The sequence below is a fragment of the Prunus persica genome, chromosome G3, assembly GCF_000346465.2.
Source record: "Prunus persica cultivar Lovell chromosome G3, Prunus_persica_NCBIv2, whole genome shotgun sequence".
Lineage (NCBI taxonomy): Eukaryota > Viridiplantae > Streptophyta > Magnoliopsida > Rosales > Rosaceae > Prunus > Prunus persica.
In genome coordinates this window covers 6,846,790-6,864,052 of record NC_034011.1, presented here as the reverse complement: position 1 = coordinate 6,864,052, position 17,263 = coordinate 6,846,790, and the positions used below count along the sequence as shown (strand labels likewise).

Sequence of the window (17,263 nt, the reverse complement as noted above, 5' to 3'; positions counted from 1 at the left end):
ACGATACTTTACTTAACAACATCACACCACCGAATGCTCAAGTAGAGGTTCAACCAACTATGGTGGACCGTTACATCATTGATATGACCCAAATTTTCAGTCCAAATGCTCATTCTTTGGTAGGGGGATGCTATACCTTTTTCGGGTCTCAATCTCACAGTTTTGGTGGTTGGCAGTGGAGATGGATGCTTGGGTTCCGTGGACAAGGAAATCTCACGGTGAGATAGTGTAAACTACAAGAGAGTGGAATTTCTCTCACACACACAACTATATATGATGTCATGAGGATTCGAATCTGGGACTTATAATTTGCAAGTCAATGTCATTTTTCACTGGACTAGACCCCGTTGACAACAAAAAATAAAAATAGAGTTAACTTAAGGAAAAGTGTGTCTAAATAGAAGCTCCCAAAGAAGAAACACACATTTTTGACACACGGTATAATTTGTAATCAACATTATAGAAATAATCATAAATCATTTTTCTTGAGCCTTTGAATATAAAACCAACCACAAAAATATAATTGAGAAACATATGGGGTTTGAATCCAATTTTGTAGTGCAAAACCTGATGTGGAATGATATTCCAAAGATTATTAGTTGTTTATGGTTGGTATCACGAAATTATTCATTGATCTTTTTGATAGTACAATAATATGGATTAGACCCATCATCTTGACTTTAAACGTTTGTGTGCACAGATTAGACCCGATGAAGTAATTCTGTGGAGCCGATCACATGAGAGGCACATGCCTTTTAAAAAAAAAAAAAAAAATTGGAAACCTGCTACTAAGATCAACAGGTGAAATGATTTCACGCGAGCATTACAGTCGACGTCGTCTTCTTCCTTAAACTCATCTAGCTCAACTTCAAACTGATTTCTTCGTAGTCTTCAAAGTCATCTTCTTCAACTCTTCTTTTGTAGAAAGTTTCTTCCACCTCTCTGCAACATCTTTCTCTTCTTTGTCATCATTGTCAAAAACCCCCTATTTTAGGGTTTGGATTTTGGTGATAATTTTAGGGGTTAGCATTTGGGGTTGATAATAGGAATTGGAATTCAGTTTTTCTAGTCATTGGTGGGTTGTTGGCACTCCTCTCATCTGCAATCGAGCCCTTGTGAAAGCATTTGGTATTTGCTCCTTCTGAAAGTAAGTTAACACTATGTTTTATGTTATTGTTAATTGAAATTATGTGGTGATAATTTGGGGTAAGAGGTGAAGTAGGTTTCTGACATTCATGAGATGAAGTGGGTTTCTCATTCTCAAAGTGTGGTGAGGTGATTTGGGTATCTCACATTCATGGTTGTAATGTTCACGCAATTTTAAATGTTGTCATGCAATTGCATATATCTATATGCAATTACTAATTGCATGTATGCAAATCCAAGTCACTGCAATTAGTGTATATAGTTTTGTTTTTAAATTATGCAAATGAGGTGACTTCGTGGTAGGTAGGTAGGTTTGACTGTGTTTTTGAATATTTTGTTATAGAGTGTAAAGTGTTCCGGAAGTGTAATGTTAGGATTGGTTAAGATTTGGATTGGGATTTGAAAGGATTGAGAATCCCGGACCAAGAGAGAAATGCATGGGTGGGTTGTGTGCATTATTTGTGCAATGTTATAATCGAGGGCTAATGCACTTACAAGTAGTGTCGTGCAATTGCATATCAGTATATGCAATTACTAAGCGACTGTGTGAAAATCCAGGTCCCCGTATTTTTGTAATTAGGCAATGTGATGTTGTGGTGTTTAGGGCGTTTAGGGTGTATTAGGCTTTGTATTAGTATTCAAATTCTCGGCGCTAGAGACAATTGCATGATAGTGTTGTGTACTTGATTTGTGCAGGTTATGGAAGCTCAAAAAATGGGAGAAGCGAATGGAAAGCGCAAGGCCGAGATTAATGTGCAACAATCAAGAGTTGGCCGAGATGCATTTTTTAATTTCATGTAAGTTACATGTACATCTAAAAATTGGAAATGTGGTTGCTTAATATTATGATGGTTTTTTTATTAAAAATAAATTATTTACAGGAAAAAAGAACAACATGAAATGGAGAAAGTGGCAAATGCAAAGCTGGACAGTAAGGTGAGAGATGGCAATGGATTGGGTCAGTTTATTAATTATTTTATTAAAAAGGCTCTTTTAATGAGAATTTATTTTTTCAGGTACAAAAAGAGATTGTTAATAAGTGGAGGAAATTGAACCTTAAAGAGAAGGCAACATATGGTTCTGCCTTCGAAGGTTCGAGTGGGCAAGTAAACGACTCAGTGAATGAGATGGGTTTTATCACTAGATGTAGACCGGACCGATTCCATCGTACGGTGGAAAAATTGTCGAATGAGAAGCGGTTAGCAATTAATGCTATTGAAATCGGTAACGTGTCATCTTTGTCCTGCACTCGTTTACACCACCAACTATGCCAATTTTTGATTCAAAGGTTCAATCCTGATACGTCTTCTATAGAACTGCACGGCAATGTGTTTGGAATAAGTGTCGTTGACTTCGGGCGTGTTATGGGTCTTAAGAACACCGGTGAGGATGTTGAACTTGGTTGTCCGGTAAAAAATGAAAAGGTGAAACAATTAGTGAAGAGTTTCGGTGGAAATGGTAAAAGAAATTAGTAAGGAGTTTAGCTGAACAGTTGGAAAAGTGCGAAAATGTGGATGAGGTCTTTAAAGTTCGATTTGTGATGTTTGCACTTGGCACCGTACTTTGCCCCACATCTTTACCATCAGTGACCGGGAACTATTTAACTTTCTTGACGATCCCAGGGAAGATAGAGAGCAAGAACTGGGCCGACCATGGATTCAACTTCTTACGTGAAGGTGTTAGGTCGTTCAAAGCGAAGAAAGTTGCATATGTAAATGGGTCATTGCTTTTTCTCCAACTATTCTATTTCGATTCAATTGTCCATTATGGAGTATATGTTGATAAATCTTTGGATCCCATTGTGTCTTGGGACAACAACTCGGCGTGGAAATTGATTAAATGGGTTAGAAAGCAAGGTGGGTTTGATAGTCCTATCGTTCAGGTTGTTTCAAAGCACAGTACAACGAATGAAGTGTCCGGAGTAAACCTTGAAAGAATTAGTCAAGAAATTGCTATCAGTTTGGTCCCATTAATACAGGCCGAGGTGAAGCACTATGTTGAAGGACTTGCTATCACTTTGGGGCCAATAATACAAGCCGAGGTCCAGCGCTCAATGTTGGAACTCATTGAGAAGGTAATAAGTGAAGTAAGCTCCGTCATGAAAGACGTAAGACAACATCTTCTTCCGGGACATGGATATGTAAATCAAACTAAAGAGGACGAGGCACTAAAAATACCCGATGAAGGTGGTGAGAATGTTGTGACGAAGAAGGATGAAGAATGTAGCAAATTAAATGACAAAGTTGCAGTTGATGTGAACAATCCTTCGACACCATTACCGGATGGACAGAGTTTCATTGAACCCGAGGTATGATAAGCGATTAGGAGTTTGAAGATCGAGTGTCTTGTTATCGTTTACATTTATTAAGTATGCATTTATTTACATAGTTGTAAAATGCTTAATTATTGTTTTTTTCCAATATGTAATATGTGAATTCCTTTTCCTGCATTAAATTGATTTTTTTTTTCTACAAACTAACATGCTATCTTAATCCATAGGAAGGACAACATAGAACTCCCGAAAGTGCCAATATAAGGGTTGGAAACATCTCGCCTCAGGCATGGTCAGTGCGAATACCAAGCTGGGTCTCCGATAATGGAAGTAAACTTATGCGGATACCCCATGGACAAGATAGCGATGATCTACCATTACCTGATGGTGTAACGCATGTAAGTAGTTTCCATTGCATAATTTATTCCTAGTTCATGGCTTCCAATGGTGATTATTGCAATTGCATGTGTCTAAATGTAGGTAACTGCTGAATCTGCAACCAAGATTTTAGAGCTCAATGTTGGGTTGAATGCCCTACTATTTTCAACTTCATTAGAAGCAAGCATAGAGATTAGGCGCCTACAGCAAGAGATTGTGAGTCAATTCAACTTTATTTCATTGTGATTTCATAAAATTAACAAACATCACCGATGTTATATTGAGACCAACAATGAACATGAACGATGTTATATCGTAACAGGAGATATTGAAGAACACTAAGGGGACAACCATTGCAAGTGAAGATATTGGTCAAGACGTCTTAGCTGATGATGCAGTACATGTAAGTTTGTTACCTTCATTGCCCCATTCGATTTAATAATATGTTACATTCTGTAATTTTAAACAAAATTGATTATTTATATATGTCAATGTTTCCCTGTATGTAGGAGTTTCGCCCAAAATTTAAACATAACATAGTTAGAAAAGGAAAGACCAAAATTGTGGTACCAGAAGAGCATGAAGAAGATGAACAAGAGGAAGAAGACGAACAAGAAGAGGAAGAAGAACGGGAAGATGAGGACGAAGCTTGGATCGAAGAGCAAGAGGTTGGGGATGAGGATGAGGATGAGTACGGGGCCGCAGCTAAGGGTAATGTGAATGCAGAACAACACTCCATAGACCAAAAACGCAAAGGTGATAAAAGTGTTCATTCAAGTACCCCAAAGAGAAAGAAAACCAATTAAATTATGGATACGTTTAAATTTTTCAGATCATTGCTCAGTTTTGTAATATAATATGTTCAGTTTATTGTCCCTTACCGTTTCTCATGCTCTGTATGTCGGATAATAGCGCCCTTGGATTGATACTAGAAGGTAGTCTAATTATGCGTGTACAATAAAATATGATCCATTTGTCCTTATTTTCATTTGCACACAGTCACTTTTGCATTATATCACCGTAGTGCAATTGCATGTGCGTTATGCAAATACTACCCGACTGTGAGCAAACTCCAATTTCACCCTAAAACGCAAACTTAATTAATGTGTAGCGCGAAGACAAAGAAAAGCAAGCAACTGCTTATTATGACCCTATGTCTATTATTAAATATTAGGGTTAATCATATTTTGGTTTATGAAATTCGGGATATTTTGGAATGTGCTTCGCATTACATGACAATTTCTATTACTAGGTAATTTCATATAATTGGTCGTTTTGTAATATAATATGTTCAGATTATTGCCCCTTACCTTTTCTCATGCTCTGTATTTTGGTTAATTTCGCCCTTCAATTTATAGTAAAAAAATACGTCTAATTATGCATGTACAATACAATATGATCTATTTTTCTTATTTCCTTTTGCACACAGTCACTCTTGCATTGCATCACCGTCATGCAATTGCATGTTTGCAATGCAAATGCCGACCGGTTGTGCGCAAAACCGTTAAGACCGTAAACGCGAAGCTAATGAATGTATATAGCAAAGACAAACGAAAGCAAGTAACCATTTCATTATGAGCCTATGGATATGATTAAAAAAAATAGGATTAACCAATTATGATTTACGAAATTGGGTATATTTTGTAATGTAATTCGCACTTTGGGGCCAACAATTTTCTAATACCAAGTATTTTCACATAATTAGTCTTTACCGATTCTAATATGTTCAAATAATTGCCCCTTACCCTTTCTGATGCTATGTATTTCGGATGACCCCCGCCTACGTAAAACTTTCATCCAAGCACCCCATAGAAGTCATAAAACCGTTTCTCAACAATACATATATAAAACAATAATATATCAATCATATGAAAGCATCTTGTCCATCACTAAATCTACATTTAATCTTAATTGTTACATGTAAACCAAGTTCCAAAACTACAATTGTTTTGGGTTGAACCAATAGATAGGGAAATAGGTTCACCATTGTCGAATGAGAAACCATCATCACTGTTGGGGGTAGAACCGGTTGGGTTTGCAGTAGAAAAACTATCAGAACCAGACAAATCAACCATATAGTTGCCTCTGCATTGAGAAACCGTTTGACTAGTATAACTGTAGCTAATGTCCGAGGACGACCCTTTCTCGTTACTATACTGATAGCTGAAGGGATATTCACACCTGCATTTCTACTTGGATGCAAGTTTCTTTGAGAGCAATTACGCTTTGTATGTCCATATCCGCGAGACAAATGACATTGTCGACACTTGCGCATTCCACCCTGGCCTGCTTGAGTGCCTTTTGTCCTAACGATCTTTGGATCTTTGACAATATTTGGAGGACATTGCCCAGCACTATCCAATTTCAGACTTGTCTCTCTTCCTTTTGCCTTAAGCCTTCACAAATTCTCTCCCATCTACTAAACTCATTCGTCAACATGGCATAACCATCTGCACTCTTCGATGCATAAAAACATACTTTGTTTGACATAGCGCTTAAACTTTCATACCTTGCCATTTCTACAACTTCGTTGGTAATGTCTTCGCCTTTGCCGAAAAATTCGCTACATTTATCACTTTGGGCATTCTTTCTCCATCTCTTCATTATGAGTGATGGAGGAATTTCCGTAAGGTGCTCACACTTCATTACATAAAACAGGTGGCAACACGGGATCCCTTCACTTTCATATTTCTGGCATCCACACTCTATCCGCATATTTTCCCCACCGTGGTAAACACAAGTCCAATTATTATGCGGTTCACCGTATTTTGACAATATGTATACACGACCTCCAAAATTATACATCACCTTATCATGGGTGAGTGTTGAACAAGATTTGATCTCATGACGTACCTATACAAAGCACCTATGCGTGTAAATCAAAGAAGCTTGTTGCTCGAGTTTTGTCAATGTGGTTTTAAGGACTGGTGTTGAGTACTTTGTGTTGAAACCATCCTTCGCCGTGGTATTCCTAAGACGTAACATAGCCCTATCAATTGCTAGAATACATTCAAACAACTTCATGCCTTTCCTCAAGTAATCCTTTGCATACTTATTCATGGACTCCACGCATTGAGTGGTGCACATACCACCAAAAAACTTTCCTCTAAGACATGATTTAGCCCATGAGTCTCTTTTTGCATACATTATTTCCAACCATTCTTTTTGTTTCGGAGTACTTGCTCTTTCCCTCAAAACCTCTCATTTCTTCTCAAACTCGTCCAACGTAAATGGTTCCCAAATACATGCCTGAAAATTTCTTAGCAATTCATCATCCTTCAAGTTATTCTGTGCATTCCTTGACACATGTCATGAGCACAACCGATGGTTAGACATGGGAATCACATCATCAATGGCTTTATGCATCGCCTCATCGCCATCCGTCAATATTGATATTGGCTTCTTATCTTTCATGGATGCCATGAAAGTTTCCAATAACCACTTGTAAGTTTCAATTGTCTCGTCATGCAATAATGCGCAACCAAACATTACAATAGAACGGTAGTTGTTGTAACTGACAAACAACACTAGGGGCTTGTCATACATATTTGTTTTGTATGTGCTGTCGAATATGAGGACGTCGTCATAGGCAATGTAATCCAAAAGTGAAGTGGAGTCCCTCCAAAACAAATTACCAAGCTTATTTTTCTCATCAACACTAAACTTACAAAAGAATTCTAGATCCATTACTCCTTTCGCTTTCAAGTACGAGAGTGTGGCTTCTGTGTCACCATTGAGCAAAATTTCCATACATGATGCATCCAACTTATTGTATAGATCCTTTATTTGAAAACCAACATTTAAATACCCGCCACATTGGTCGACCATATACTCATATGTATGACATGTTCTAACCAATACTCTTCACCTTCCCACTGCTTGAGCTAAATCAGAATTTCAAACAACATGGTGACATAGGAGATATGGCGATTCAAGTGGAGTAACTTGTTCATGATTGTGATGTGGTTCGAAATTCTTGACGACGTAAGCATCACGTTTCTTCTCATAACCCACCCAAAAATGGGCAGGACAATTCTCTCTTGTAATTGGTTTCGGTTGCCAAATTCTATCTTGTCGATCATTAAACTTCTCATTTCTCAAACCTTCTTTAAAACAACATCACTGAGACCCTATATACTTTCCCTTCCAAATTACGAACCAATTTGTCTTTTCTCACGCTAAATCCAATGCCCTTTACATAACTTATATAATATTCCTCTGCTTATTCTATCGTTTTAAACTCTTTCCCCATAACATCTTTCCTCGGTACAATAATGTCAACACCATTATTATCACTACTTTGACTAACCAGATGTACGATCAACATATGCCCACCCTCTGTTGCCGGTGCCCCATGACTCGACCTTTCACAACTACCCAGATACCCTGAATCACTACAACCACCCTTTGATGTCTCTACACCCCTGTCCATCTTAGCAGACTCCTCCATGCCTGAGAAACATAAATTCAAACTAAAATTACATTATAATCTATGTGCTAACATACTTTCTCTTCAAAACACACAAATTAATAATCTCATGCAATTGCACATAGTCAAGTCAACAATTGCCCCACATATAGCTGTTTTGCAACCAAAAATATGCAATTGCGTCAACTCATTACCCAAAATACATTCAACTCCTAAACCAGAAAAAGAGGGTTCTTTGAACTTTTACTTGATGTTTTCAAACTTTCAACGCCTCCTCCTTACACTTCCTTTCGACACCAACTCAAATGTCGTCGTTAACAGCCAAGGATCTTCGAAATCTTTACAACCACGTTGTGATTACAAATCCATTCCATTGATGTCGTCAACGGTCAAGCTCTTCGCCCACCCACCTCGTATATCGATTGAATGTAGTACCCGCTGGAATGGGCTTTAAAGCTCCTAAACACATAAAGAAATGGGCGATCTCATATCAAGCCGGTCACACCCTTCAATGTGCGACATTGAAGTTCTGTATCAGACAATTCCAACATAACAAACTAAAATAAATACCTCCAATTTGGTGACCATTACATCATGGAGGTTGAACCCACCATCAATTTGGTACCTGCAGATGAGTTTTGGGCAAGCAGAGAGAAGAGTGGAGGAACTGGCTTAGGTAGAGTCGCCAGCTTTGGCTTGGGTTTTCTCATGGACAACCTCAATTCAGTGATCATTAGCTTCTTGCATATTTTTGGCCAAGCACAGACAAGAGTTGGACGCACTTAGGATGGATTTGGATAAGTGAGAGAGAAGAGTTCCTGGCGAAGTAGAGAGAAGAGTTCGTCGGCAAGCAGAGAGAAGAGTTCGTCGGCAAGCAGAGAAAAGAGTTCCTAGAGGTGCTTAGGATTTTCGATTTGGGCAACCAAAGAGGAGTGCGCATGTCGTCTTCATCCTCCAAACCTGCCTTTCTCAGAGTCACATGCGACTCACGTGTTGAATAACAAAGGGCTCAACAGGTTACTAAGTCATTGAATCTCAACCATCCATTTTTAACATGCAAACTCAGCCCTTGGATATGTGGCTATACCAGTACAGCCAATGCACCACAAAATTAGGTAAAAATGGCACATTTCTAACTGGACATGGCCTTTATAATTTTTTATTTATTTATTGGCTTAACTAGTAATTTGCCCCCTGAACTTGTACCTAAATTTTGTTTTACCCCTTATCCTTTTTTTCAAAAGAAAATTAAGTACCCGAACTAATTTGTTTCGCCAATTTGCCCCTCGACGTCAAAATCTGCCACTTTCCATCCAGGTGGAGACGCGAAATGACAAAAATAACCTCCAACTTGACGACATGATGGATGGAAAGTGATAGATTTTGACGTTCGGAGGCAAATTGATGAAGAAAAAAAATTAGTTCGGGTCCTTAATTTTCTTTACAAAAAGGATATAAGTTAAATTAAAACCTAGATACAAGTTCATGGAACAAATCATCAATTAACTCTATATTTATTTAACAACTATTGTTTATGAGATTTTTTTTTTTTTAAATGTTTCATTTGTTAAATTCATCCTTGCAAAAATCAAATGGTAAACTTAGCTCAGGTCTGTGCTAAATATAAATTGTGTATAATTCATCAGATGAAGCTGCTCTTCATAAATTTTTATGAACCAAACTAGGATTTCAAAAGGAGGCTCCATAATTGGGGGGAAAATGAAATTTTGAGTCCAAGTTAGAACCCATTTTTCATAAAAACGTTTCAATTGGTACATCTAATTTTCGTCATTAAAATTCTCAGAGTTGACAAATTAACAGAAACACTAACTAAAAGAGGGTGGGGGGAAGAGGGAAGAGGGAAGAGAGATACTGGTACAAGAAAAGGAAAAGTTAATAATAAAACCTCAGCCCGCCAGACCAAAAATAGAACCAAACGATATTATAAGGCCATTTTCCCCTGATACAATGGCCATGGCAGAAAACACACTCTCCCCCCAACTCCAACTCCTCAGAAGATCTTGAAAAGTAGGCCACCATGAGTGGCAAAGAAGGGAGCAAACACAAGGGACTCCACTGCCATGAGCTTGATGAGGATGTTGAGTGATGGGCCAGAGGTGTCCTTCAGTGGGTCCCCAATGGTGTCACCAATCACTGCTGCCTTGTGTGGGTCAGATCCCTTTGGCCCAAGGGTCCTTGCATGCTCTGAAGCACCAGCCTGAAAACCGTACACCAAGATAATTTAAATAAACAGATAACCTATTTGCCCCCAAAAAATAAGAATTAAAAGAAAAAAAAAACAAAGAGAACCTGGCTTAATTAGAAAGAATAAAATGTTTTACCTCAATGTACTTCTTAGCATTGTCCCATGCACCACCTGTGTTGGAAGCAGATATTGCTACCTGATAGACAAAAACATACGTACAGAAAATCAGTAATTGGAGATCAACACATATTCAGCAAATCAAAATTCCCATTTGTTCAAAACCAAGTTGGAATATCCACTAGTGTTCCACTGTATTCTATGTTCAACATTACCTGCACACCGGAAACGAGTGAACCAGCAAGAACACCAGATAGGGTCTCCACGCCAAATAATGTTCCAACAATGAGAGGGGTAAGAATGACAAGGGCACCCGGTGGAATCATCTCCTTGATGGATGCATCAGTGGAGATCTTGACACAAGTAGCATAGTCGGGCTTAGCGGTACCCTCCATGAGACCTGGAATGGTATTGAACTGCCTGCGGACTTCCTCAACCATTTTTAGTGCTGCACTTCCCACACTCTTCATGGTCATGGCAGAGAACCAGTAAGGAAGCATTGCACCGACAATCAGTCCAATAAAGACCTTTGGGGTTAAGACATCAACTGTTGAAATTGCTGCGCGGCTGACAAAGGCACCAAACAGGGCCAAAGACACCAGAGCAGCAGATCCGATGGCAAATCCCTAGAACCCAATAATTCATTGATAAGTCAAAAGGACCTTTGCACATGTGAAGCCAAGAAAAGTAAAACAGAAACAACTAAGCACAATAAACTCTTATAGGGTGCACTTCGAGTTAGCCAAGCACTCTACTAGCGCTGAAACACTAGGCTCAATAATGCTGAGCCAAGGCAACCAGAACATGAAGCAGGTAAAGAATATGTGCCCAACCATCAATAGACAAAAAGCAATTTATGGTGGCACACCATTATTACTTCTCAAAAAAGAAAATAAAAATATAGAAACAGATCAAATATAACAAGACAGGTGAACTGATGAATGGTTTTCAACTACGATACCGCACATGATTTATTTATGCTGACTCTGCACAACTCAAATAGACGACAAGCGACATCAAAATAAAAGGATAGGCACATTCTGAAAGAACGTCAATTACCTTCCCAATGGCAGCAGTGGTATTGCCGGCAGCATCAAGAGCATCAGTTCTCTCACGGATTCTATGGCTCATGCCTGCCATTTCAGCAATGCCTCCAGCATTGTCACTAATGGGCCCGTAAGCATCAATGGCCAAACCTGTAGCGATGGTGCTCAGCATCCCAAGTGCAGCCACTGCAATGCCATACATTGCAGCAAAGCTAAAACTAACAAAAATGCTGACTGCAATGGCAAAAATTGGAATGATGACTGATTTGTATCCCAGAGCAAGCCCAAAGATAACATTGGTGGCAGCACCGGTCCTGCAGGAATCAGCAACATCTTGCACAGGGCTGGGAACAACAGAAGAAATGGACAGGTCAGGACAGGAAGTGAAAATAGTAAAAGAGGAACATTTTTGTGATGTATAAGTGGTACCTGTATGCATTGCTAGTATAATACTCAGTGACGAACCCAATAATAAGTCCAGCCCAAAGACCAACAGCCACACACAAGAACAATTGCCTGCAAAGTTAATCGCATCAATGACATACTAAAATAATGTGCCATATCAATTATGGAACAGCCAGCGAAATTGATGCACATCCAGGTATCCTCACAATTCACAAGTAGTTACAACTTGAAAGATCAAATGGTGTACCATCTCTAAGTAACCATCTCTAAGTAAAAGGTCTTATGTAGTCTAATTTTGTTATGAAATTGACAAATTCACATAGAAAATAAAGTCCACATCAAATTCACAACATCAAATTCAGAATAGGATGATAGACCAACATGGCAAAAAGGTACTCAAGCCAAAAAACTTTCACATAACCAATACCATGCAAGAACATGAACCTTGGACTGTTTGCAATGGTCAACTGAATGCAAGATATGTGTGTGTGTGTCTCTGTGTGTCTCTGTGTGTGTGTGTGACACAGAGAGAGAGAGAGAGAGAGAGAGAGAGAGTACAAATGGAGATTAATGCAAGAGAGAACACATATGAAGATTGATGCATATCAGAAATCAAGTCTACTATAATTTTGAAAGGGAAGAAAATGAAAAAGAAAACATTTTTCCTCTACAAGTTAGCAGAAATTATAACACTAAAATACCTTATTTTGTGGCTTAACAATTTAAAGGAAACACTTGACTGCACAAGATCACTATTTTGGTAAAAGAGTTTTACACAGATCTTACCAGTTCTTTACAACTTTCTGAACCCCAAAGTTATAAATTGTGAAGGATGACGGCAGAGCAATCCAGCTAATAATTGCAATTCCAACAGTCATGAGAACAGTGGAGATGATAAGCTGCTTTTTCAAAGCTGGTTCAATTTCCTTGACAGCCTTGATCTCAAAGAAATCAGTGGCAAATAGGGTTGTGATTAAACAAATAAGGATGCCCATAGAACTGATGAGGAGAGGATACAACATAGAGGTGAACTCATGGTTGATTCCAAATGAGGAAATGGAAGCAACGACTAGGGCAGCACAAGATGATTCAGCATATGAGCCAAAAAGATCAGATCCCATCCCAGCAATGTCCCCAACATTATCACCAACATTGTCAGCAATCACCTAAATTCAAACCAAATTCCTGTATGTCAAAACACCATATATATCTTAACAACCAAGTTTAAGAAATTTTGAGATTGCTTACAGCTGGATTTCTTGGGTCATCTTCAGGAATATTTCTTTCAACCTTTCCTACCAGGTCAGCACCAACATCAGCAGCCTTGGTATAGATACCACCACCAACTCTTCCAAAGAGAGCCATGGCTGATCCACCAAGACCATAGCCAGTAATTGACTCGAAAAGGCCTTCCCAGTCATCACCATAGTACACCTTAAAGACATTGATAGTAATATAAAGTACCAAAAGACCGTTTGCAGCAAGGAGAAATCCCATTACTGCACCAGACCTAAATGCAACAATAAAGGCCTTCCCAACACCTTTTCTTGCCTCCAATGTTGTCCTAGCATTCGCATAAGTGGCAATTTTCATCCCAAGAAAACCAGAAAGGATCGAGGTAACACCACCAAGTACGAAAGCTACAGTGCTGAAAATTGCAGTTGCAAGTGCTGGCTTGCAGGTCCTTTGCGCATCATAAGTGCAGGGTTGGCTCTTTGTGCTGAAACCCTCCACAGACCCAAGGAAGAGGAAGATCAAGATTGCAAAAACAACCATGAAGACCCCAACATACTGATACTCGGTGAAAAGAAAGGATGTTGCACCTGTACAACCATGCATACCGCTTTTTAATAAAATGGAGACTCATAAAAAGTGATGTGATATAAATATGAAAATGAATGCAACCATTATCAAACCTTGTTGGTCATAGAAAGTACAAAGGAAAATACGATAGTCATGTGATACGAATACGAATACGAAAACAAATGAAACCGTTACCAAAACTTGTATAGAAAGTGCAAACGCAACATCATATTGTCTTAATCTATCAGTACTGGATAAGTAAAATTAGGATACCATCATCCCATGTTAAGTGTAACTCTCAAGTTACTAATCAAACTGACGTCATGTTGACTCAAACAATGTATGTCCGGTTAAATTTTCTAACAAGTCAGTACCATCATTCATGTCCTTTTCCATAATATATTTTTGGTTCGTACAATATACTTTAAATGGGGAATGCTAACAACCCTCTCCCTTCTCCTCATAACACGTGTCACTTTGCTTACTCTTAAAACAATGTTATTAATGCATTAGACAAACTAATTTTTGTTTTCAAGTTTATCCCTATTACAAAAAGAAAAATTAGACTTTTTTTTTTGGGCAGAAGAAAAATAGGACTAAACATCAATAAAATAATTTTTTTGACCCACCATCCCCATCAATACGCCCTCTCCATCTCTCAAGTCACCACCACCACCCAAAGTCACAACCCCAACCAACATAGCCCACCACAGCATTCTCTCTCCTCTTAATGTTTTAATTTCAATTTCTTAAAACTGATCTGTTTATAAAATAAATAAAAAAATTGAAATTTTGTGCTTAAATGATTAAATATTTTTTTATTAATTTAAATAACATTTATTAATTTTTAAACAGTAATTTAACCACCAAAAAAAAAAGGACACAACTGTCTATAAAAAAACACAGGATTTTGAAAAAATAAATAAAGCAATACACAGGGACAACAATGCATTTAATAGGGATAAACTTGGAAAATAAAAATTAGCTTGTATGATGCATTAATGACATTGTTTTATGTGTAAACAAAGTGACATATGTAATGAGAAGGGAGAATGTCCAAAAGAGAACGTTAAAGAGAAGGTTGCTAGCATTTCCCACTTTAAATAGTCAGAATGTGCTCAACTGCATTAGCATATGCAATACCAGCAGTTACACTGGCATTTTGCTGCTAGTGGAAGTAGAAAGTAACTCGCTATATAAGACAGAATCAATTCAAAGTAACTAGCACAGTAATTCGATTAATAAAAAATAAATCAAACTTTAATTTAGATACGACAAAAAAATTAAATCATGCTCCCGACAACCACACAGTATACCAATACAACAAAAATATAAAAATAACCTTAATTTATAATCAAAGATGCCCTACCACATGACACATGATATATCACGCACGTGCAAGACACATGCGGTGCACACCAGTAATAATAAGGATACTGATAATACCCCAGAAGCCAAATGACTCTATTGATACAGGACAAAATAATTAACTGCGATTTATAACAATAACAACAAGAACGAGAGGATAAGGTGTATTATTACTCTATTCTTCCCAATATTAAACGAGATCTAAAAAATCTAAATGAAGAAAAAAGTATAAATATATGTTAAATAAACGCAAAAGCAGATCTTGAACATGACCCAACTCAGATATGCAATCGAAAGCTCAAGCTTGAGCTAACATAAAACTTAGAATTCCATGAAAAGGCATTCTCTTTAACCAGATGCACGTCAAAATACACAAAGACAGGAGGAAAGAAAAATCAGAGTTTTCTAGGTCTTTCTCCCAACCTTAGACTTCGATTGGCTGCTGAGAAATTGCAAGGAAAAATTGAACTTCTACTATTAGACACCGCTCAAACTAAGTTTAATATAACCATTTGATTGAACCATGATAGAGTTTCCATCCAATTTCTCCGTTTTCTCAGCAACCAAACGAGAGCTAAACTGAAAAGCCTTGAACTTTCCTTTCATTTCCTCTGTTTTCTGAGCAAACAAACAAAAACAGTCTAAAGCTCCAACACTGTTGGAGTTCAAAGAGTGAAAATTTCAAGAGAACCACCAGATCTAACAAAAAGCTCAAAAGATCTAAAAAAACACAGAGAACTAAGCTCTACCTTCAGAGATAGCGTTCTGTATCTCAGCGCACTTAGCGACGACGTTTTGGTCATGGAGGCCTTCCTCCTCCTCAATGAGGTAGTCGTTGAAGCCGTTCTTGTTACTGTTGGGCCCAGGCGGCGGCGCGTGACGCTCTGGCGTGACCTTCACGCGCGATACGATGAACCACTGGACAAGCGAGAACACGATCCCGATGACGGCGGCGACGGGGATCACAATCTCCGTCGCGAGGGTAGAAAGCAGAACCGCCATCCTCGCCGGTGACCGTACGCCGGAGAATTCAGAACTCAGAAACAGAGAGACTCTTCGAGCTGATGAGCTTCGGAGAGTGAGTGAGATAAGAAGATGGAGAGCCTTTCGCGAAGGCTCAGGTGGATTTTATATTCGGAGAAATGTGAAAGATCAAAAATTCGAGGAGCATATGGGCATTGATAACATAATGTCGCGGTTGCGTGGTATTATGTAGCGTCAGGAATCTGGACCGTTGCTTAAAATTTTATTGTTTGATTGGACGGTGTGGATTGAGGAATGTGGGATCAACGGTGGATGAGAAAGCGAGAACGGTAGATAAAAAAAGCGTATCGCATATTTTCGACGCATAGATGTCGGAATCACTTTTATTTTACTCAATTCTTTTCAAGTGATGAGTTGTTGTTTGCATCTCTTTGGGAAGGTATGCCCTACTTTGCAACTTTATGCCTCATGATGCATCCAAATGAGATTTACCCTTGTGATACGATCATATCTCATCAAATTTGTTTTAGTGTGAGATTAACATTACGCGCACGAAAAAGACAGTTCAAATAATGTTATCTTACCATATTTATAATTAATCTTATATTGCTATATACTTCGATAAAAAAGATTGTTTTCTCTGAATAATTATATGTTTATGTTCTATTACAAAAAAAATTTATCTTTGTCGCACAAATAAATCGAGTAAATGTAACAAAATAACGACTAAATGCCCTAGATCAAAATGGTCATTTAAAAACCTAAAGATTTAGATGCTACAAGATCTAAAATGTACATGTGATTTTTAGTAGGTGGTGCATTCATTCTCCATAAACTCATAGGTGGAGAGTGCCTGCAATTGTGGTCCCCACCCCCACAGTGGAATGAAGTGGGCCCGTTCCTAAACTGATGATAGATTATTTTTCTTTGTTTGTCAATTGGAGTATGCTACACCGAATCGGGAAATTTGCCATCCCGCATGTGAAATGCGATGTGCTGATCTGTCATTAAGTTGTTTTGTTGGGGAGCGAAGCAGAAGATCAATGCCCATCCCAGCTGCATTTAAGTAGGTTGAGGATATTGTGGGGTGGGTTTTCGAACGGTTGCAG

General features: G+C 38.3%; 1 protein-coding gene across 1 annotated transcript; it reads right to left on the bottom strand.

Annotated features, from left to right (window-relative positions):
- On the bottom strand, nt 9,934-16,335 carry LOC18782476 (pyrophosphate-energized vacuolar membrane proton pump). Its single transcript, XM_007217097.2, has 8 exons — nt 15,920-16,335; nt 13,248-13,822; nt 12,786-13,165; nt 12,024-12,110; nt 11,608-11,938; nt 10,764-11,174; nt 10,568-10,627; nt 9,934-10,443 (listed from the first exon to the last, which is right to left on the bottom strand). The coding sequence occupies exons 1-8, from the start codon at nt 16,170-16,172 to the stop codon at nt 10,237-10,239; spliced, it is 2,304 nt and encodes a 767-aa protein (XP_007217159.1). The 5' UTR covers nt 16,173-16,335; the 3' UTR covers nt 9,934-10,236.

Bases quoted from the DNA above. Each gene is read 5' to 3' on its own strand.
- LOC18782476 (XM_007217097.2), bottom strand. From the start codon at position 16,172: ATGGCGGTTCTGCTTTCTACCCTCGCGACGGAGATTGTGATCCCCGTC. The intron at 11,939-12,023 runs GTACCACTTATA...TGTTGTTCCCAG, and splicing joins TATACTAGCAATGCATACAG to CCCTGTGCAAGATGTTGCTG. The intron at 10,444-10,567 runs GTAAAACATTTT...TACGGTTTTCAG, and splicing joins ATGCTAAGAAGTACATTGAG to GCTGGTGCTTCAGAGCATGC.